Source organism: Terrapene carolina, unplaced genomic scaffold (assembly GCF_002925995.2).
Source record: "Terrapene carolina triunguis isolate 2854851 unplaced genomic scaffold, T_m_triunguis-2.0 Scaffold714, whole genome shotgun sequence".
Classification (NCBI taxonomy): domain Eukaryota; kingdom Metazoa; phylum Chordata; order Testudines; family Emydidae; genus Terrapene; species Terrapene triunguis.
Window position 1 is genome coordinate 11,072,803 of NW_020665065.1, and position 22,908 is coordinate 11,095,710.

Consider the following 22,908-nt stretch of genomic DNA (forward strand, 5'->3'; position numbering starts at 1 on the left):
TCTCTCTCCAGTGGTGCAAGTGGAGCTGGTGTCCCGCTGTGCGAGGCTTTCTGCATTATTTAGAGTCCTCCTTTTACCTTTAATACCCCCCACATGTGATTGTTTAAGGTCATTACAAAGTGGGTGTGAGGCCACTCAAAGCCCCCAGGTCGTGGTAATGATGGTAATGAGCCCCTTGCTGTGGGGTCCTGCCCAGGCGGTGCTGGTGTGAGCTCCTGGGTGGTGGGTCCCACTCCCTGCCTGTGGCAGCTGGGACTTAAGAGTAAATGCTGTTGGGGTCTGGTTTCCCAGACAGAGTGAAAAGCATTTCCCCAGACTGCCCCAGTAAAGTAGTGGCTATTGGGAAGGGGAGGGGCCAGGGGAAGGCTGCTTAGCCAGCCTGTCAGATAAATCTTTGGCTGTTTACTTAAATCTTCAGTGTTTCTTCATTTGTTTGTTTAAAATTTTCCCTGCCAAAAAAGAGCAAAAGGAAGGAGAGAAGCTGCCCCATTGGCCAAACTACCTCTGCCGGGGAGATGCTCCATGGTCCAGGGCACAGCCCAGGGATAGAGATCACCCGGCCACCACCAGGGTAAGGTGAATAAACTCAGCCCCAGGAGAGAAAAAAGCTCTTCACAGCCAATGGACTGCAGAGTTGGGAGCCCTAAAGGAAAAGAGATTATATCTCAGCCTATTCTTGCTCCAGAGCCTGCGTGGCCATCCTAGCCACCACCCCAACAAGCGTTTTTCAGACAACCCCTCCCCCCGCAGCGATTCTCCCCCCTACAGAGTTAGTTATTGTCAGCTTCCTGGTTCCAGCACAGCTAGGTCAGGTCAGGAGACAGGGAGAGGGAAAGCTGGGGCTTCCTGCCAGACTGTTGTGTTTTGACACAGTTGTGTCCACAATACACAGACTCAAAATTACCCTCACTAACCTTTCTATTGTGTGCACATGCACACGTCTCTCTCTCACACACACCCTTCCTTACAGAAGTCTGATCTGTGTCACATTCACACTTGCATGCCCATATGCTCTGCAGGCACCCTAACAGGCCATTTCCAAAGTTGGTATACAAATACACACACAACCCTGTATACTGCATGTACATGTGTGTGCACATGGATTCACATGCATACAAACTTAGACACAGACTTGCATACACACAGAGACCCCCTTCCATACTATACGTGCACACACACACACATTCACTCTCTTTTATATGTGCACACAAATGCCCAGTCTTATATATCAGGAGGTAGCCGTGTTAGTCTGTATCCACAAAACCAACAAGGAGTCCGGTGGTACCTTAAAGACTAACAGATTTATTTGGGCATAAGCTTTTGTGGGTAAAAATGAGGTTTTTTTACCCATGAAAGCTTATACCCAAATAAATCTGTTAGTCTTTAAGGTGCCACCGGACTCCAGACTTATATACACACTCAGTAGAGTGTATACACACATGCACACACTCTCACTCTTTCTAGGCTTCACCCACAAGTTTCACCCTTATCTGTACAAAAAAAGACAGTTTTTCATATATGAAACTCTCATAACATCCCTGCAGCCTGAGTGTCTTTCATTTGGAGTGGGTACAGGCTCCTCAAGGACTTTCGGCTACGGCTTTAAAGTTTATGTTCTCGTAGGAGAAGAAATGAGATTTTATTGTCGTTTTGTAAAGCTCCTGCCTGAAGTTCCCTCTGCTCCATGGCAAGGCAAGCACTGGTTTGCTACCCCAAGAGCTTCCTTTTCAAAGGGGCTTCCCCTGGGCTTTCAAAATGGCGCCTGCAGGTGGTTGACATGAGCTTTCGTGTGTGAAAGCGCTGGGTTTGGGAGTGCAAATCAGGGGCATAGACGGTATGTGCAGAGCAACTGGTGCACTTTGTTTCACATGTAAAATTTTACCTCTGGGAAATGCTTATGCAAAAATGTGCAGGGGATTTGAGAGGCTGATTGTGAAACTCTGAGCCTATCGTTTCTGTTTGATCTTAACCCCCCTACCCCTTTTTCACTCTCATCTGACACTCACATAATCTCTCTCTCTCTCTCTCTCTCTCTCTCTCTGGGGTGTTTTGCATTATTACCCCAAACTCCCCACCCTTATCCTCCCTGAGGTCCCCCAATAATTGTGCCCAATGAAAATCTTCTTTCCCAGAGCCTTGGAGATAAATCCCATGGTGTAGCATGGTTGGGAGGGGTCAGGAGGCAGCGGCTGGCCTCCAGCCCAAGGCTGAATGGGAAGGGCAGTGCCAGAGCATGGAGGGAGCTGGCTTCATTCATTTCTCTTTTCTATGTCTGCCCCTTCTCTGGTGTCCAGCTTGCCCAGGGAAACTGCAGCTCTTGCCCTGGCCATGGTGCAAGCAGGAGGCCATCCTAGAGTCGCTCTTCATTGTCCTTCAAGGAGGCAAGCAGGGCCCATCCCTGCCCTCCTGTGGGAGATACTCTGTTCTTTGTCCTGAATAGTAGGAGCCTGGAGGTTTGTGGTGGAAGCTTGCTCAGTGTTTCACGCCTCACCTACTGCTCCCCCAGCTATTTCACTCCTGGACTCCCCACCCAGCTTTACCGATGCCCCACATTTCTGCCTTGCTGTTCCAGGCCTGGGCCCTGCGAAGCTATGACTGGACCAGTTCAGATTTGGTTCTCAAGACGGCTGAAGGCCTGGCTTATGTAACTGAAGATGATTCGTCTATAGCAAGTGCACCACGCCTTGGAACTCCCATGGTGCTTCTGCATGATTGTCCAAGGCTGGGGCAGAGACTGTGCTCAGTTGGAAGCCCAGATGGCTGCTTCTCCCTCTTCCCAAGAAGTTACGGAAGTCCTGAATTTGCCTCAGTTTGGGTGTAGGAGGCATTGCGCTGCCAGAGCTAATTACCTCCCAGAATAAAACATGTTTTACTGCATTTTCTACTCAGCTGAACAAGCTGTGAGGAGCGTCTCTCCGGGCACTAGCCATGGCTCCGCACACCTTAGGGTGTAGCTAATCGCACTCTGCCTGCTGCAACACACAGTGACTGCTTGCTTGGCTCACTCCCTGGGTTTCTGGCTCTCTGTGGCCCTTGCTGGGTCGAGTGTTGGCTCTGGCTTTTGGTGATTGAGCTGGACAGGTACCTGATGAGAAAAACCAGAGATTCCTGTAGCTCAGACTTATGTAGTTCTGGGGCATCAGGAGAGGCACAACTAAAAGCACCATTTTCCTAATGTACTTTATACTTCCCCTGTTCAGAGGCTGGGGTTGGCCTGTAGCTGGAGGAAATGTCGGTGCCTTGTACCGCCACTGTCCAGTACCCCCTGTTTCAGGCTAACACTGATATGTGACCTTTTGATTTCTCTCATGCTGGCCCTTATGGTGAAGGGGCACCCACTTGTCCCCAGTAGTGTGTCCTAAGTTACTCTGCATGCTCCTTATTTACCTTCAGGCAGGCCTGTACCGTAGCCACCTCCAGCAGGTGAAGGGCAGCGAACTTGTTTGGAAAGGGAAAGGCAGTGCATCCCCAAGTTTGTGTTGTGCATTTGGGCCTGTGTGTGTATGCGCACAGTGCAGTGCGTGTGTGTGCTGAAATGCACCCAAGGCTGTAGGTGGCAGGCCCCAGCTCTAGTGCGGGGGCCTGAAGCGAGTGCGGCAGCAATGGCTTTAATTGGTTGAGCTTGCTTTGTCTCCCATCAATTACTCACTCTTTTATTTAAGTGCAATGAGAGCCTCACAAAGGGCAGGCAAGTCCCAACGCGAGCCTCCGAGCTGCGTGTATGTGTGTGCGCGCCTGCCTGCCTGTTGGAAACACAGAGATGGAAACGTCCCACGTGCTGCGGGCAGAGCTCCAGCATGAACAAACCTCTGTGCTCCAAGGGCAGCTTAGGAGCGTGTTCGGATAATGACATCTGAAAACAGGATGGCTGGGAGCAGCAGTGGAGCAACCAGGGGGCTTTGAAAGAGAGAGGAGTCTTAATCCCCTCCACTAACAAGGAGGCGGCAGCTGCCAAGGCAGCAACGTTTGGCAGGCTCTGCACTGCTGCTTCTGGGCTCGCGTTGATGGGTGGCAGAGAGGGCAACGCGGCACAAGTAGACACCTTGCCAGGGGCGGCTGAGGGGAGGGGCAAGGCAGGGGAGCGGGGCGTCTTTCTTTTTGCTTTCTTTGAGTGACTTGAGCTGCTCGGACCGTGGTGGGGTTGGAGGGACTGGGAAATGGTTAGCCCATCCGCAAGGTTCTGGGCTGGGCCTGCCTGTAGGAGCATCTCACCTGGCACTGCTGGGGCTGAGGAACAAGGCTGCAAGGTGATGAATGCTGTGAGAGTCAAGCGCCTGCCTTCAGTGTCTGGGGGCCGTCTGTGCTTTGAGGACAATCAGTCCCAGCCCTGCTCGGCAGGCAGCTGGATTGTGTTGGGCCTGAGGGTGGCCATTTAAGGCAGGTTTCACTGTGCCTGGATGAGACATTTAGGCAGCATGTCAGTTCAGCGGAAGCTCCTTTGCCTAGGTACAGCGGATCTATAGACACAGGCTGAACAGAAGACAGCTTTATTACATAGTGTAGAGGTGGGGATGTGAGCTGAGGTGAAAGGATGGCACATCCCTCTCTCCAAGTGGGCAGGCCTGGAATAATTCTTGTTTGGGACTACAGCAGTGGTGCATGAGCAAGCTGTACTGCACATGGGTACTCCACTGGGGCTCTAGCTAATCTAGTATCTGTTTCTCCAGCCAGCACTCAGCACTGCCGGATCTGCTGCTCTGGAGCGGTGCCGCATCACACTTGGGCAGCGCTGGAATGCCCTGCTCAAAGCCAATAGCCTGTGCGTCTCATCCCAAGGGGTAGTCACGCCAGCCTCCAGATATGCAGCATGATGTGGGCAGATCCCTGCTAAAAGCCAGGTAAACAGCAATTTATGCCAGAATGGACTTGGACTCTCTCCTGCCTATTTGTTGGTTGCCCTGCCTGTCAGGGGGTTCTTTACTAGCCCGACCATGGCATAGGGCTTTAACACTGCAGTTTATAGAAGCTAGCTTGTGTAGCCTTCCAGCAAAGGTGCCTGCCTTTTCCCAACACCATCTCAATCTCATGACTCCAGGAGGTCCCTGTTCTCGCTTGGGTAGGCTAGTCTGTACACAGTTTATGGTGCGTAGATATACCTCAGTCCTGCAAACACGGAAGGCACGTGGATACACTTTACACATGTGAGTAGCGCCAGTGAATACTCTGAGTAAAATTACTCATGTACTTAAATGTTTGCAGGAGTGGGGGGCATCGTCAGTAGGGCTCAGCCCCTCAACTCTTTTGAGTCCAGATGAAAACATCACTCAGGTGCCAATCGTGGCTGGTTAATAGAGAGGCTCTGCCCTGGCACTGGCATCAGCACCAGGATGGGGGCCTTAAGAAACCACAACCAATCAGAAACCTTTGAGATCCTTAAACAAAAACAAGCCAGAGACAAATAAACCCAATGAATAAGGCAACTTCATCATTTGTTTGTTTGGTTGTTTTTTTTTTCCAGTTTTTATTGAGTGAAAATGTCAAACCTTACATAAATCAAAAAAAAAAAAAAAAAAATCAAATAAATAAAACACATATATTAAATTTCTAATAGCACTAAATTCAAGTGGAAAAATATTCAGTTCTTAATAATGCAGGTGCCGAAGAGACCAGATTCAAGTAAATCAGAGCACACCGTCCTGTTTAGGGTGGTTTATTTTCTTTTCACTTTCTGCATTTTTTTTGTCTCAAAACCTATATATATCTATCTATATATCTATATATATATGTATATACATATAGATATATATACACACACACATATATATGTGCATACATATTATTTTTATATTTATATATATACACATACATATTTATAAAACATTAAAAAGAGCATTGGTGGTTCAAGCATTAATTCCCCTCCCCCCCCATGGAAATAAAAATAAAACAACAAAACAAAATTACACATTTAAAATTCAAAATGAGCTAGCAATGGCTTATAGTCCTAGTGTGCAATATGGATATTACAAAAGGCTAAAATTCTCCCTCCCTTTTTTTTTTTAAATCTTGGGGTTTTTTTTGCTACATTGAAAAAAAGTTTATTTTTAAACTTTTTTTTTTTAAACAAAATTCTTTCTACACAGACATTAATCCAGTTGAGTATGTGTCTATAACAGCCTAGTTGATTTTTTTTTTCTCTCTTCAGCGGTGAATGGTGGCAGAATCGGGAGGGTTTGTCTCAAGGGCTTTTGGGTTTGTTTGTTTTTTGTTTGTTTTGAACAGACTAATTCGGTCTCGTCTCTCCCGCTCCTAAGTCAGTCAGTTGAATTCCGTGATCCTCAGGTCAGCAAGCTACTTTAAACACACGCCTAAATTTCATCATATGAGCAGCCCCACTGACTCCAGTGCTTAAAGTCATACACAGCTTGCTGGAGTCCTGTACATGGCCTGAGTTCAGGAACGCACTTAAATCCATCCCTGTTCAGCAACTCCCCTAAGGATATGCTTAACTAGAAGCTCATGTTTACCTCTCATTTAAAAAACCACGCAATTTAAGCCTATGCTTAAAGGCTTTGCTGAATCAGGGTCTTTATGTGGCAAAAAAGACTTGTTGGTTTTAACCCATCTTGATTTTTCAGTTGTAAAGAAAGAAATAAAAGGAAATGCAATCAGGGACAGGCAGTGCGGGTCCTATCTTGAGGTGGTGGGCACTCTCAGTGAGTGCTGGGGGGGAGGGTTCAGCGCGTTGTCAGATCAGGCCCTTGTTCGGCGGGCTGAGTCTGGTACCAGCCTGTCCTTTCCCAGTGCCAGCTCCTGAAAATAAGAACTATCTAAGGTGGGTGGAGGCTTGGTGGGAAGAGGGTTTGATGTATGGGTCAGAGATGGATGGGGTCGGGGGGGGGGGGGGGGGGGGGGGGGGGAAAAAAGAAGCTTCTGCTTGAGGCACTGGGGGGTTGATGGTGGGGGAGGGAGTGGTGGTTGTCTTCTCACACCTCTGCCCTACACAGCTGCTTACGCCCGCCCACTTCCTGAACCCCAGTAGGTATAGGATTCAGTCAGTGGAGGCTAGTGAGATTGAGGCCAAATTGAAGATGCAGGCTCCTAGCTGATTTACAGCAGCAAGCAGAGGTCCCAATGGAGCGGATTTCAAACAGGGCTTGGCCATGTTCGTCCTGCATAGCAACCACTAGCTGCAGGGAGCTATCCATCTCCATTATCTTACACCTTCCCGTGGCCCCCCCGTCCTGAACACCCTTATGACTGTATGGAGTTCTAAGCTTGTGAGTAGTTCCATTGAAGTAAATGGCAAAACTTTGTTGACTTCAGTGGTGCAAATTAAGCACTGCTGTGTGTATCTGCAGGTTTGGAGCCATGTTAGGACTACAGGGTTTTCTATAGCACCCATCACGCTAGTAGGTAAGTGCTTGAACAAGGGCAACACAGTATAAAACCTGTAGCTAAATGCTCTAAGTACAGCCAATCTAACCCATCCTGCATCTGGGACAACATGCCCCAAGTCCCTCTCTGTACCCACTGAGGAAGCTAGCTTCCTTATATTGGTAACGGCGGGGGAGGGCTGTACTAGAAAAAAAGAAGGGGGGGGCGGAGAGTTGTACTAGAAAAAAAGAAGGGGGGGGCACGAAGGAGAGTAACAAAAATAAAACCATATGAAAAATAAAAGCCACACAAATAACTGCTAGCAAACCCCCGCCCCCCACCATATTAAATTAAACTACAAACTTCTTTTCACAACAGCCATTTGTTTGTTTCATCTCTACAAAATTCAAGTTAAAATTCGGAATCGTGCAGCTCCAGTCAGTGCTAGGAGTATGAAGACAGCCTCAAACCATGGGGTTAAGGCCCCTCTCCCCTCTGCTGCCCCCTACCAATAAATGCTTAAAAAAACCCAAACCCTGAAAGAGAAAAAAAATTGCACACAAGTAACCAAATCTAGGCTCTAAGGGCTATCCAGAAGGCAGGCCCGGGTCCCTCTGGCAGGCGTTGTTTCTCTTTGTTCTATATAGAATAACCTTTAAAGGAAAAATACTGTACAATTTTTTTTTGTTACTTTTTTTTCCTTTTTCTCTCCCCCCCCCCCCCCTTTTCCTTTTTAAGAATTATCCAAACATCTCCCTGCATTTAAACAGCTGAGGAGCTTGTCTATCGTTCGGACCCAGATCCATGCTGGCTCCTTAGGGAAATAATAAGAAAACAACCCAAACTGCTTGAGGCCTCTTTCTGTGTAGGGTAGAAATGAATGACAGGGATTCCTTGGGCTTAGGGGGTTTGTTATTAGAAAAAATAATTAAAACAGAACAAAATAAACAAGGGCCAAGTCTTAGACACAAGGGAGCAAAATGCCCAGCTGGTCTACACACTGGCCCCGAAATCACTGCATCAAGCTTAATTCACACCTTTAGTCCTTTTGGGGCCAGTGCACATGTGTAGACAAGCTCTCTGTCTCAGGACTTGGGGGTCAAACAGCAACTGTCATCTATGAGAATGCTGGATAGTCTCCTGTAGTGTGTGTGTGTGTAAACCCTTTATTGGCAGGGCTGGGGAAAGAGAACAGCGGGAGAGCTTGTAACCATTTGAGTGCTGTAGGTCCGTCCAGCTACCATGGTGCTGCCTGCAGGCACTGCATCCTGCACTATGCTGCCCCATGCCTGCTGTGCTGCCGGCCTTGGTGCGATTCGCTCAAGTGGAGGAGGCTTGACACCCTGCTACACTGCATGTAGGACTGCTCCCAAGTTCCACTGCTTGCCATGCCACAGGAGTGGACGACAGCAGCCAAAGGTAGTCGGGTGCAGGACCTGAGCAATCAATAGCTCTCCATCCAGCATCTGAGGAGAGAGCCAAGTCGTTCCACTGCCAGCCCAGCGTCTGCCTTAATCCCCCCACCCTTTCTGTGTGGGTGGTGGCTTCGCTCGCTCTTCCCTTCGGGAAATTCATTAGCCTTTGCACAGAATCTACTTGCCCACCCTCACCTTGAGGAGGAAAACACTGAGGATACTCTGCTTGCTCATCATTTAAAAAAATCAATCGCCCTGCGTCAGAGGGCAAGTAGCATTTAGCAAGGCATTGCTGGGGTGGCATTGCTCTTCCCCTCCAGCTGCACCAAGGCAAAGGATGCTAATCTCTCCTTCTGCACCTGCCTCCATTCACAGCCTGCCTGAGAAAGGGGTGCTGTCTCTGAAGCACCAAAAAGAAAGAGCCTAAACCTAGAGAAAGAGGGGTAGCACCTGGGGATGGGAGCAGGGGTTAAACCCCAGTCCTCCAGTGTGAGTGACAGACCCTTTAACCACCATATGGCGACCTTCCCTCCCATGACTGCAGCTAGATCACTACCAGGAGATGCAGCAGGAGCTGGGGGAGGTGACCTACAGCTGTTCCGACAGTTCTAGACAAAGGGAAGCTTAACAATATAAATAGCATTTAAAAAATTATTATTAATAATAATAATAAAGAGGATCTGGAAGAACAGAGAAGTGTTCCATTCCCAGCCCCGCTGATTCATTAATGCTTCCTCGTTTGTAAGACAATAAATACCCCCTCCCACCCTTGCTGTCTGGTGCATCAGTCTCTCCCATTTATTTAATGCTGAAAAAAAGAAAAAGACACCCCCCCCCCTCCCCCGGTAAAGGCTTAGCTAGTTGCCTTTGTGCCACCAGTTCCTTACACGCACTTAAAAAACCCCACATAATTCTAAAATTCATCACCTGTCATCCCCGCACTCCCCTTCCGAGGAGTGGAGATTATTATTAGTATCATACAACTAAAAACATGGAAAAATAAAATCCAGAAATAAAAGAAGGGGGAAAAGCCCACCCCAAAAGAAGGGGTCCCGAGACTGGGCACACGCCCCACAATGGGGGGAGGAAAGGAGAGCAGATGTCACCCTCAGAGCTAGTGTTCATCTAGAAGGGTTTTGTGTCTCTGCGTCCTGCCCTATCTTCTGTCATCGCAGAATGAAGTGATGGTGCGCTGGCCCCATGCGACCATATCTGGCCCGTGGGGCCTCGTGCGTGCGGTGTGGAGTTCGTTTTGTCGCTTACCGTCACGGTGCTTTGTTCTCGCCTCATAAGGGGTCCTCTTAGTAATTTCATTTAAGAGCAAAACCAAACCTGCTGCTGTCTCTAAGGTTAAGGAGAAGCTGCCGGTGCGAGGGTGTGGGTTGGGGTCAGGGCAAGGGTGGGGTCCAGAGCAGGGGTGGGGGCTGACGTGAGGGCTGGGTTTGGCTCGCCCAGAGGCCTGGAAGCATCGCCGTGGTCTATGGAAGTAGAGGCCTCCCCTGTTTCCCCATCCTCTTTAGTGGCCAAGCCCTCAGGGTCGGGGAGTGACTCTTCAGAGTCTGTATTCAGGTCTTCCTCCTCGTCTTCGTCGTCGTCATCGTCGTCATCCTCTTCGTCATCATCCTCTTCCTCATTTATCTCCTCCTCCTCCTCGTCCTCATCTTGGGATGAGTCGTCTTCATCCTCCACATCGCCGGAGTTGGATACCATCACCCCACTCTCGTGAGGGCTTGTCCCTGCTCTGCTGGGTGATGGGCCAGCAGCAGCCTCCGGTAGCTTCTTGCTGAGGTCCAAGGAGTCATTGAGGCCCACGCCAGCTGCGTTCTGCAGGAAGAAGAGGGAGCTGTTGGCATCAGTGCTGAGGTTGAGGGAGCTGTCCAGGTTGACGGAAGAGTTCTGGACGTCGTACTCCAGGGTGGAGTGATGAAGGCCCTCAGGGCCAGGAGAGATGGCTGGCAGCTCCCCCCGCTCCTGTTTCTCATGCTTGCGCTTGTGTGAGTCCATCTGTGACATGCCCACCACAGTGTGTTTGCAGCCGGGGTAGGTGCAGTGGAAGTGGGAGCACTTGAGTTTGTACTTGCAGTCGGGCACCTCGCAGTCCACACTGGAGCTGAACTGGCAGAAGCCGGCAGCACTGATGACGTCCTGCTTGCCGTGGTGCTTGCGGTGGGCGGTCACCTTGGTGCTGTCGGTGCAGCGGAAGCCACAGCGCAGGCAGTGGAAGTGCGTGCTGTTGCCAGAGAACTGGCAGTCGGGGAAGTTGCAGCTCAATGAGGACTTGAAGCGCTTGAAGTCATCCAGCACCAGGTTGTCGACGCGGTCGTGGTGCTGGGCGTGCTTGTACATGTGGGTGCGGCCACAGAACTTGTAGCCACAGTTCTCCCGGGTGCAGTGGTAGTGGGTGACCTTGAGGGAGAACTGGCAGTTGGTGTCCTTGCAGTCCTCATAGAGATCGTAGCGCCGGAAACCCTCCAGCATCATCCCCTCATCCAGCATCTTGCGCGAGGAGGCTGTCTTGCGGCGCTTGCCAAATGGAGACATATCCTCGATGATCCAGAAGCGCTTTTTGGCCCCCGAGGCAGTTGGCATGGTGATGGTGTTCCCTGGGAACAGGAAGAGGAGAGTGGCGTTACTCATAGAGGGGCAGCAGGAACTCCTATCACCTCCTGTAACCAGCATGGTACTTGCCAGGTTAGATCATACCCCATATTCTACCTATGACCCATGGCCAATGCATGATGCTGCAGGGGAAGCAGCCCCCGACCCAGTAAGTCTCCTGACCAGCCTTGTATCCTGCACAGGGGCTGGGGAAGGTGTGCCGATTAGTGCTCATTCAATATTATGGCAGTAGTGAACTTGATTTCCTGACACACTCTACCCCCACGCTATTTGTGTTGCTTGGCACCAGGAAATCCTTAGAGTTGCCACTCTTGTAGACATGATAATGTCCAAGCATCAGCTGCTGCTGCTTGTCAGGGTCAAAAATCTCCCAGCCTGTCCTGTCACTTTGTCCTCCTTCCCCAGGAGTAAGCTCATCCCAGCCCACAGAATGCGGCACTTTCATTGCTCCTTTCACCCCAAACAATCCCCGAGTGCTTTATAAACTATACACAGTGTCCTTCTCCCTGACTGCTGTTTAATAGGGCACAGCAACACTTTATAGCTATTTAGGACAGGAAGTGGAGAAGACTCGCCACATCTAATTAAAACTGCAAGGGGGGATTTTTAGAAGCAGGATGCACTTTGGCCAGAATAGTGTAACATACCTCATTGTAATGAGCCTAAATATTACACTGATGAGCGCACACAAAGAAGATGTTCAGGAGGGGTAATTCTCAAGTGACTATCCATTGGGCTCCAAGAGAAAAATCCCACTTTTAAAGCCTTTCCTTGAGCCTCAACAATCAGCCCACTTGCCACTAAGAGACCAATGTCAGTTTCCCATCCTTGGAGATAGGTGCTGGAGTCCCAGAGGACTGAACCTGATACCAAGAATTTGACCACTTTACATCCACATTTCCTTCCTCTTCTGCCCACTGGTTATTCCTCAGGTCAAATCATAGACTCAGAGACTTTACAGTCATGATCTATTCTGACCTCCTGCACATCACGGGCCACAGAACTTCACCCACCCCCTCCTGTAATAGACCCCTAGCCTTTGGCTGAGTTACTGACGTCCTCAGATCATGGTTTAAAGACTTCAAGTTACAGAGAATCCAATATTTGCACCTGGCAGTGACCCGTGCCCCATGCTGCAGAGGAAGATGAAAAACCCAGCTCCAGATCCAATGTGCTCAGAGCAGGGCTTGGGGAGGCAAGAAGACTCTCTCACCAGGTGCAAAATGGTGAATTTCACTGGAAATTACAGTTTCCAACTAAAATGGGCCTTCCTGAGCTGCATGTGGGGCTGCCATCCTGTTGAAAAGAGGCAGGGTCTGTGTCAAGAGTGTCTGGGTCCCAGCACCAAAGCAGTTTGCATCCTGCTCTAGGAGTCTGAAGACGCACTCAATCATTTGTTTGAATGCTGTAAAGTTCTTTTGATGACTGTAAGCATGTACTCAAGGTGGTGGATGCTGGTTTACCATGTCAGCCATGGGAGGGCCTCAAATGATGCCCCTTGAAGCTAAGATGGTGCTTAACAAATAGAATCTCCAAAATGGTGAGTAACAGCACCAGACTGAAAACCTTGGAGATAGAAGAGTTCAAACTCTCCACAAAGCAGGGACGGCATGGACAGCAGTAGGCCAAACTCCCCCCCGAGTGCAATGCCAGTATCCCTCTGGAGTGAGCCCATGCCTAGGAGAGCGAGGCAGAGGACAGAAGTCTCACACGCCCATTCAGTTTGCATGGTGTCTCTGGTGACACTGGCAACAAAGGAGACAATTCACGGTGATGGCTGTCTTAGTGATGGTCACTAGGAACTGGGGTAAGCCCCCTTACACTAAACAGCCGCCAGAGATAGAACTCTCCATCACTATTAAGCTCAACCATATTCAAACCAGTGACTTCAAGGTTACAGAATCCCTATCCCAGTAGGGTCCAGGTCCCCCAAAGCACACTTTATTTTCAGACACAAATCTGTGCTTATAGGTGGCAAGGTGCAGGAGCGCGCTGTAGGCTGCACTCAGGTCCTGGTACAGGACACTGATCTCCAGGCCAGTTCCTTGCTGCACTCCTATTTTGGAGAGGAAGAAAAAGGCTGCAAGAGTCTAGTTACTGGGCCTGATTCTAGATCTTATTTACACCGCGATAAACCAGGAGTAATTCCATAGTTTGGGGTTCAGGCACTGGATGGCAATTTGGAAGACCTGGTTCAATTCCTGGCTCTGTCAGATTCACTGTGTGATCATGGGCAAACCATGTAATCTCTCTCTGCCTCAGTTCCCAGCTCTTCTGCTAGTGTCCCTTTCTCTCACCCTCTTTCTCTATTTCGAGTGCAAACCCTTTGGGCAGGAACCATCTCTTGCTGGGTGTTTACAGCCCCTAGCATAATGGGAACTCGATCTCCTTTGAGGGCTCTAGCTGCTGCTGTAAAACAAACAATAAATAACAACAGCAACATAGAAGTCATGGAGTTACATTGGGGTAAAGCCAGTGTAAGTGAGCAGAGAATGCGGCCCCCTGTGTCTATATTACAAAGAAGTATTAAACCACTAATGGTTTTAAAGAGGTGGGTACATTACTGAATAACCCCTAGCACATGAACAACACTATATTTTCATAGCACTGTATACTAATTGAGTAACTAATTGAGCCTCCCACTGTCTCTAAGAGGTAGGTAAGTATCATTATACCCATAATACTGATCTAGGTGAGGCACAGAGAGGTTAAATGACTTGCCCAAGGACACTGATGCCTTGTCCTCACTGAAATGCGTGTTTAGTTAAACCAGTGCAGTATCCCCCCGTCAGTATGGACACATACTTTGATGTGAGAGTGGCTTGTTTTGGTTTATCTTATGACAATTTTGAATCAGTTTGGTTAAGCCAGGTTTATTTCAGCTCAGTTTAAACTCAGTCTCCACCCAGCCTTATGCACCAGTTTAACTAAAGCTATTTAATATCACTTATTTAATTAGCCTAGTTCAACTTCCTTGCATAGGGTGTGTGAAGGCGGAGAAGAACCCAGCAGTCCTGATTCCATGTCTCCTGCTCTAGCCAATAGACTGTGCTCATTCCCTAATAACTAATTAGAGGCAAACATGCCTCAACAAACTTAGGCCGAAGCAGGTCTCAACTGTAAGTAGCTTATATTCAGCCTGTCCTGTCAGCAAGGGATGATGATTTTATACAGTACTTCTCACCTATCAGTGTCAGAATACTTTAAAAAGTATCATTATCCTCATTTTACAGATGACAGAAAGGGGATGTAATTTGCCTGTCAGAAGAATTCAGTTTTGTGACTGTCTGTCTATTGGACCACACTCCCGCTGTTGGGGTGAAATTCACCCCTCTGCAGAGGGCCACCACCTGTGAAGGCATAATTTAAATCCCACTTAAGCAGTCAAAATCCCCATGAAGCTCTGGGCAGGGCAATGACCACTGTTTGGGAGTTTCACACCTCTGCATGCTTACACTATGCCTGGCTGGCAGAGGATAGCTCAGGTTTCTGAGCTGTTGGGTCTTTTTAAAAACATACTGTGCTAGCACAAATATGCTTCCAATTAACCGAGAAGGAGGCAGGCTGGGAAAAGAGGGCAAAATTGGGCAAGCCCCGAAAAGCCATTCCGAGCTGGTATAAAACTCCCCCGTCTGTGATGTCCCTGAGCTCTCATGTAGGAAACACTGAGGGCCGGAGGTGTTTGAAAACCAGCCTTACTTTCTGCAGCTATAATTGGTGGATGTAAATAACTGTGGGTGCAACAGAGATCACTGAGATGCATCATGTCAGAGGCATCACCTATGCCCATGAGACCCCAAAACATGGGATGGAGAAAGCCAGTCCCAAGCTCATGGTGCACATGGGAATGGCCTGTAGTGATGTGTAGCAAGGGCTGGGAGCTACGAGACTGGATGGCCAAAGAGCTCTAAACCAGTCTCCAAGTCCTGTTATGCGATATGGTCAACATGTTGTGTTTTGGCCACCTCATAGAGTCATAGACTTTAAGGTCAGAAGGGACCATTATGATCATCTAGTCTGACCTCCTGCACAACGCAGGCCACAGAATCTCACCCACCCACCCACTCCTGTAACAAACCCCTGATCTATGTCTGAGTTATTGAAGTCCTCAAAACGTGGTTTAAAGACCTCAAGGTGCAGAGAATCCTCCAGCAAGTGACCCATGCCCCACGCTGCAGAGGAAGGCGCAAAACCTCCAGGGCTTCTGCCAATCTGCCCTGGAGGAAAATTCCTTCCCAACCCCAAATATGGCGATCAGTTAAACCCTGAGCACGTGGGCAAGACTCACCAGCCAGCACCCAGGAAAGAATTCTCTAACAGTAGTAGGAGGAGGAAGCGGCTCAAAAACGGCAGGTTTAATTACAAATGTTGCTGTTGGATTTGGGTTGGGAATGATGAGGAATTGCTTCTGGTCATGTGAATTTTTCACCGCGATTTACTGTGCTTTCAGATACCTTCCTTGGGCATGTTTACAGCATGACGTTATTATCCCAGCAGTGGAAGGGAGGGTGGATGTGTGTATCGGGGAGCCCTTGGACAGAGTTAGAGAGAGAGACAGAGATGTCTTTTCCATTTATAACTTAACAGAGCTCAAGGGGTGGGAAGAGACTATGGGCATGGGGAGCTGTGACTCAGAGATAAAGCATATAACAATTACCTGCTGCATCCTGAACTAGGGGAACGTCACTTTTTACTGGAGTTGGAGTGGCAATGATGGGCGAGAAAGCAGGTGTGCTGGTGGCAGGCATGACAATGCCTCTGCTGGATCCAAGAGTGGCACTGAGCAGAGAGTATGAGAGACAAGATGGAGAGAAGAGGTAGGGGAGGGAGGGGAGAGGAGACCTGAGCAAGGCTTGTGAGAAAGATGGAGGCAGAGGAGGCGGTGGAGGTTGTGGTGCATTGTGGGTAGCGTCATCGGCAGCGGCAGCAGTAGGAGGAGGAGGAGGAACCAGGCAGCCTGGAGAATGTGGAGAGAAAAAAATAGCAGAAAAAAACAAAACAAAAAGGAAAAACAAAAGAACCGAAATGAGAACCCAAGAGTGGAAGCAATATGATGAAAATGGAAAATACATTCACACATGTACGAAACAGAACTGTAACAGAGAGGAGATGGAAGATGCGTGATTGACAGCAGCAGCAGGAGGAATGGTGGTCACTGCAGAAAACAAGGAGTGGCCTCAATTGCAGGGGGTGGAGCCACCTGGCTTCCAAAAAGAAATTCCTGCCCTGCTTAGTCTGTCCGTTCATCCGCGTGCACCAGCCTGCTGCTGAGAGGACTCTGTCGCAGGGTGTTATCCCAGAGGCTTTCGGATTCATGCATAACATGGTTATTAGTCAGTGGGTTGTTCTCCGGGAGGTGTGACTGATGGCTCCGATGGTGCGGTTAGTTAACAGAGAATCCTGGGAGCTGCTGCCCCTCCAAACCCTCTGGAGGAGCTTTAGCACTATGTGCAGCTGTCGTTATCATGGAATGTTTATGTCAGGGTAGCGTGCAGAGGTTGTGTTAGTGCCCCGTGTGATGTGAGAGGTCAGGACATCTTCGTTAGTCTTGTCCCCACCCAGTGTCAGTGGGAATCATTCATTACTCTTATTTCCTACTGCTGTTTAAAAGTAACGGAGATGAACATCCACCCCAGCCCAGAGGTCTGAGCTGAACCCCCTCAGCAGGGAAATGCTGGGCTCAAGTTGTCACCTGACCTTTCATTTAATCAGTGTTGGAAGGGAAAGTAGGAAAAAAATAAGTCTGAAACTAAGGTCCCAAGAGACAATAAATGTTATAAAGAGACTCAGAAACAAGCCGCCCTGGGGAGACTTCACAGAAGGCTTTACTGGAATACTAACAGGCAGCCAGAGGTAAGGACAATTAAGGGAGCCTTACCCACTGCTACAGGGTATTAGAGATGAGTTCTGTATCTGCCTGCTGAAGAGAGAATCCCATAATTTATGGAAGTTAGGCATGGTCAGATCTCAATCCTCAAGACAGGAAGGGATGTTAGAGTTTGCTTTATGCATCCCTTCCTAAAAGAGGACATGACACCAAGGGATCTCCTCTGTGCATTGCTCTGATAAGGAGGTAGTGACATTAGAGGTTTTCTTTTCTGCATCACAACTCGTAAGGGGAGAGGAGCACAGTGGACTGCTTTTATAGGTCACTTCCTGAGAAAGTGATGGCAGAGGTTCTCATTTACTTACACATCACTTCCTGAAAGAGTGAAGCCAGAGGATCTCTGTTGTCCAGTTTATTGAGCATTAGGAGTGCAGGGAAACCTCTGGCTTCTAGATGTGGCACAGAGAAACACAAAAGATACTGGGGGAAGGCAAGGAGCAGAACAGCAAGGGAAATTAACTTTACAGCCCTAATGACTCAATGGCTCTGGTACAGATATTGAGCAGTTCAATTATTCAAAAAGGTCCAGCTCCGAAAGATAGGACAAAAACCTCTTCAGAGGGAGAAAAATAAGGGATTGTCAGGAGTTAAGGGACAGCCCAGAACTATGTGGAGATGGCTCCCTCCCTGTGAATGATGTGGGGGGGCTAGGCTAGCGTAAGGTGATATTCTGCTGAGCCAGGGGCTGACACAGTGTGTCAGAAGGCGCAGTTTCTCCTTGGCCTCTGGTTGTGAGTTATGGGCTCTTGGCAGCAGAGACCTGCAAATCTATTTCTCCCCTGCTGCCCCTTACCTGCTGATGTGCTTTCGTTGCCCACTGGAGTGCTGGAGCAGCTGCGGTCCATATTGGAGGATTCAGAGGAGATGCCTCCAGGGCTACAGCCAGTGTAATCCATGTACTCATCTGTTTCAGTGTCCATCATGCTTTGGGGTCCCTGAAAGGAAGCTGGGGTTCCTGATGAAGCTGGGCTGGGTGCCATGCTGCCAACATGGGGGAGATTTTCATTTCTTGAAGTGTGGCCAATAACCTGCAGCAAGAAATTAAGACAGGGACTTTTCACACCAAAAGTGAGACGTCAAGACCAAAGCCATCTGTTCACACGTTTAGTTTTCTCTGACATTGTTCTTCAGGGATAGTTGGAATATGTTGGCAAGTGGATCCTATGGCACTGAGGCCATGAGAGTGAATCCTACCTCAGTCAGAGGCTGGGAGTGGTAATCTTGGCACCAGTACCCCGGGGTGTGGATTCTCATGCATTCAGATGGGAGTGTGTACATTGGCACCGGTGCCCTAACGTGTGTATCCTACTATACTTAGAGGTTGGGGGTGTGACGTTTAGCACTCCTGCCCTGGTTAAGTGGAGCGTTCAGAGATTAGGCGTGTGAGTCTTGGCTCTAGCGCCGCTGGGAGGGTACCCAGAAGCACTCAGCCCAGTGCCGTTCTGCAGTGAGCAATCAAAGGTGCATCACTACATATGTATCTGCTGCTTAAATAACCAGTGGATTCACCTGCGTGGGAACTCGGTCAAAGTTTTTCCCCAGCATCCTCCTCATGTGCTTCCTGGCATGGGATGTCATTTGATGCTTGAGCAGGAAGGAAAACTGGCAGCCCTCTCGAATGCAGTGGAAATGGCTGTTCACCTGGTTATACTTGCAACCTGCAGCCACAAAACCAATACAAATCTGGTACGTTAAAATAGCAAGAGACAGGGTTGTATCAGCACACACTGGAGGTAGCACCAGACTGCTGCTGTATTGAATCCTGATGGTCTGGAGTGCTCTGTGGATTCTTCAATGACAGCCCCAGGCCCAAAATTAAATCCTTCCCAAGCTGAGTAATGGGGAGAAAGGATGTGATTGATTTAGACACAGGAAATGGGCCTACACCACAGAGTACCACCCCCATCCCTCTTGTGACAGAGGGAACAAGGGGGAAATGTATCGCCGGTACTGACAGCCAGCTACGACCTGACGTGGTCGTCTCCGACGAGGCCCAGAAAAAGATCATTCCTGTCTCCTTTGAGAACAGGACCCCGGCATTTCGCGAAGTCCGAGCTCGTAAGCTGGAAAAGTACGCCCCCCTGGCTGACACCCTGAGAGCGAAGGGCTATGAGGTGCAGATGGACGCCCTGATTGTCGGAGCCCTGGGCTCCTGGGACCCCTGCAACGAGCGTGTGCTGCGGACCTGCGGGATCGGTCAACGCTACGCACATCTCATGCGGCACCTCATGGTCTCAGACGCCATCCGATGGTCCAGGGACATCTACATCGAGCACATCACCGGCCACCGGCCACCGACAGTACCAGGAGGCGTGAGCCAGAGTGACATCGTTCTCCCACTACGAGAAAGGGACCAAGTGACCTTCTCCGTTGGATCATATGAACTGGAATCATAAACTCCCTGAACATTAAATCTCACCAAATGAGGGTCAATCCATCCTCATCATCATATCCACTCATTATTATCCACACCCGAACATAGCCACTTTATGAACTTCATACCCTCATATCTCAATGTCTGTACTCTGACCCATCAACCTTTTACCCCCAATCAGGGATATTGCAGATTATGTATTCCTCATGCCACCTTATCTTAAAACAAACTTTGCACCCTCGATAATCTGTATGTTATTCCCTGATAACCAGAAACTTCTATGCTCAAACTCTGTTCACTATTTTTTTTAACATCATCTTAATAAAATTTTTAATGTTGATTATTTGCATTATGCCAGCACCTAGAGATCCCAATCCTAGACCAGGACCCTGTTGTGCTAGATGGTGTACAAACACAGAACAAAAAGACAGGCCCTGTCCCAAGGAGCTTACAATTGAAGTTGAAAGTGAGAATAATATCCGGGATTGTTCCATGTTGGAAACAGCCAGCTCCTTTTGATCTGTGCGCTCTGGAAGCAGAATGATAGCCCCTTTAACACCCTGGGCCATGAGGCTCCTCCATCCCATCCCCAACGTTCCAGCTCTGACCAGTGCATGTTCCAAGGCCAAATGTGGAGAAGCCAGGAAGCGTTTGTTGCTACTCCTGGTTTGGTGACCTAGGGGCTGGTACCAGGCTGAGAGTAATGGAAACAGCTTACATGGATTCTCGCAGGCTGGACCTGCCTCCAGACAGACAAGCAGAATCCATTATTTTCCAAACAGCCCCACTACTGTTTTCTTTATGGGAAAATGCTGGATTCTGCCTCACACACAGGCTGCCTCATGCAAATTACAACGAATCTGTGTGGCTGATTACCAGACAATCCCCAGACCATGTCCTATAGCTGAAGAATAGCTTGCTGCAGTAAAACCATAGGCATGTCTACACACTGACAGAGACCTACAGCCGCACACCTGATAAAAACACACTCACAAAACTCAACACAGGCACTTGCTGTACACACAAACAAACACAACACAGACCTACAGAACAAAAGACACACTTGCATACAGATGCAGGAACACATCTAGCTGCCCACATCGACAGACACATGCCTGTATGGAGACATACACAGACACTCATTTACAATCACGTGGAAAGACATACCTACATGTACGTGCATCCCCACAGTGCCCACACACACAGTAGACATGCCATTGCCAAACAGCTCCTGAATCATTCGCCTTGTCTTTAAGGCGGAGGTGGTGCTTTATGTGTATGCCAAGTTTGTGTTTGTTTAGATATTCTGCCCCTCCTCCCTCCACACCCCTACCTCATCTGCCCTCCCTATCATGTTGTGCTGTTCTTTGGGATGAAGAACAAACAGTGCTGGCGGGACTGAAACAGTATCAGCAAAGGGCAGGTGAAGACTTGCCCGTTGCTAGGGCAGCGGGGCAGGCTGAGTGTCATATATCATCGCCCCGCTTTGTCTAGCCCCGGCTATCACCTGAAACACCAAAAGTTGAGTAAATAACAGCAACTGCTCAATCTCCTGACATTTGTAAACCGAGACCCAGGTAAGGACCAGCCTCGGTGTGTTGACACCTGTTGCCTTGGTTACCATGGACGACTTATCACTCAGGCATACATTTTTTATGAATTAAAAGCTGAAGGGGAGCATTTTTGTTCTGGCTGTCACGGGTTTGTATTTTTTGGCCGTTGACTCCTCCTCTCCTGCTTCTCAACAGAGTACCAGGGGTAGTCAATAGGCGGACCGCAGGCCAAATCTGGACCACCAGATGCTTTTCAATGGACCCCAAAATCTTTTTAATTTACTCATTATGGTTATTCTTTTATTATTTTCTCTGGACCTTGCCTGTACCTTGACATAAAATAATTGACTGCTTCTGAAGTAAGCTGTGTCCAGGGAGCAGTAGGAAAGGACAGCGAGGCTGAGCTACCCTGCTGGAGCTGCTGAGGCCAAACCTCCCACCAGGGCTGATAGGGCAGGCTGGTTTCCTTAAGCCAAAAATGAGTAATGGGCGTGTGAGTCCCATGCAGTGTGGTGGAGGCTCGGGGGCACTGTCTGTGAGGAGCAGTCATCAAAACAGAAACATTTCCCACCATTCTCTGCTTGCTCCCAGCCTGAAAACAGTCTCAGCCCAGCCCAGCCCACTCTAGCCCAAAACAAGCAGCAAGTTCAGCAGGGCACATGGTGCGAGAAAAGGCCTCGAACAATCAGAAAGGGGGAAGTTGCTCCTCCAGAGGCCTGGTCATTCCATCTGGAAGAAAGGGACAAGGCATTTTCCACTAGGACTACAGGCTGCCTTCTTTGAGCAGGAATGAAGAGGCCTTCCAGCCCTCTCCTGCCAGGGTGGAGATGGCCATAGCATCTGAGCTCACAGGACCCTTGCCCCGGATTAGAACACCGGGGATACAAGCTGGAGCCTGTCCAGCCAGGGCAGAAATGGATCTCATATACTCCAATATTTAGGCACCAAAGAGAACCTTAGAGGAGAAGTTAGGGGTTGTGCCCCGCCATGTGCAGAGTGTGGCGGCTGCTGTGTCTCCCTTTAACTCTTTGTATCTTTGACATCGGTCAGTTTGTGTGTCAGCTATAGTGAAGCAGTGCGGTCTACGGTTTAGATAGGGTCTGGGTGCCATTACGCCTGGCTTCTGTTCCTGGCTCTAGAAGGCAGTGTCCTGTAATGGTTAGAGCTGGGGCCTGGGAGACAAGATCACTGGTTCTGTTCCTGATTTTGCTATTAAAATTTACAAAATGATTATGGAAAAATCAACCTCTGTGCACCTGTAAAATGGAGATGATAATTCTTATTTAATCAATCTCTGTGTCAAGTGCTTTAAGGCCCACTCACATTCAGGATCATATAAATGTACTACAAATAAACTCACAGGAGTGAACAGACTACAGGTGGCCATTTGGGGATGGAGAAGCCCAAGTGGGTCATTTTTATACCTATTTGGGCTACCCCACCCCAAGTTGGCCAAGACAGGGTCATATGATCTAAAATACATCATTGATAGTGGATGTAGAAGTACTACAACTATAAACATTGAGGGAAAATTTCACTTCCATTCTTCAAAGATGCGATAGGGTCAAATGGTCCCGTAAGCTAAACTACTGGTGCCTCTGCCCAGAGAGAATATGAAAAATATTGTCAAAGGAAGGTTTATAATGACTGGAGTCGCTAGTGTATCGGGAGAATGGCTACACCCTTAGATTGAGAAAGCGACCCAGAGACTGAGTATGCTATCAGCCTGAGCTGTCAGGCACTATA

The 22,908-nt window shown here is 48.8% G+C and overlaps 1 protein-coding gene across 5 annotated transcripts in view; it reads right to left on the bottom strand.

Annotated features, from left to right (window-relative positions):
• Window positions 1-9,579: 9,579 nt before the first annotated feature.
• The window catches only part of CASZ1 (castor zinc finger 1), a 267,529-nt gene continuing 254,200 nt past the window's right edge, over window positions 9,580-22,908 (bottom strand). For 4 of the 5 annotated variants that reach the window (XM_024210599.1, XM_024210600.1, XM_024210601.1 and 1 more), the window contains 4 exons: window positions 18,745-18,893; window positions 18,029-18,263; window positions 16,006-16,305; window positions 9,580-11,332 (listed from right to left, as the gene is read on the bottom strand). In XM_024210599.1, coding sequence (XP_024066367.1) covers window positions 10,080-11,332; window positions 16,006-16,305; window positions 18,029-18,263; window positions 18,745-18,893 — 1,937 coding nt within the window. In that variant the 3' untranslated portion in view covers window positions 9,580-10,079. The remainder of the gene's footprint in view (window positions 11,333-16,005; window positions 16,306-18,028; window positions 18,264-18,744; window positions 18,894-22,908) is intronic. The other variant, XM_024210602.1, reaches the window with a different exon arrangement.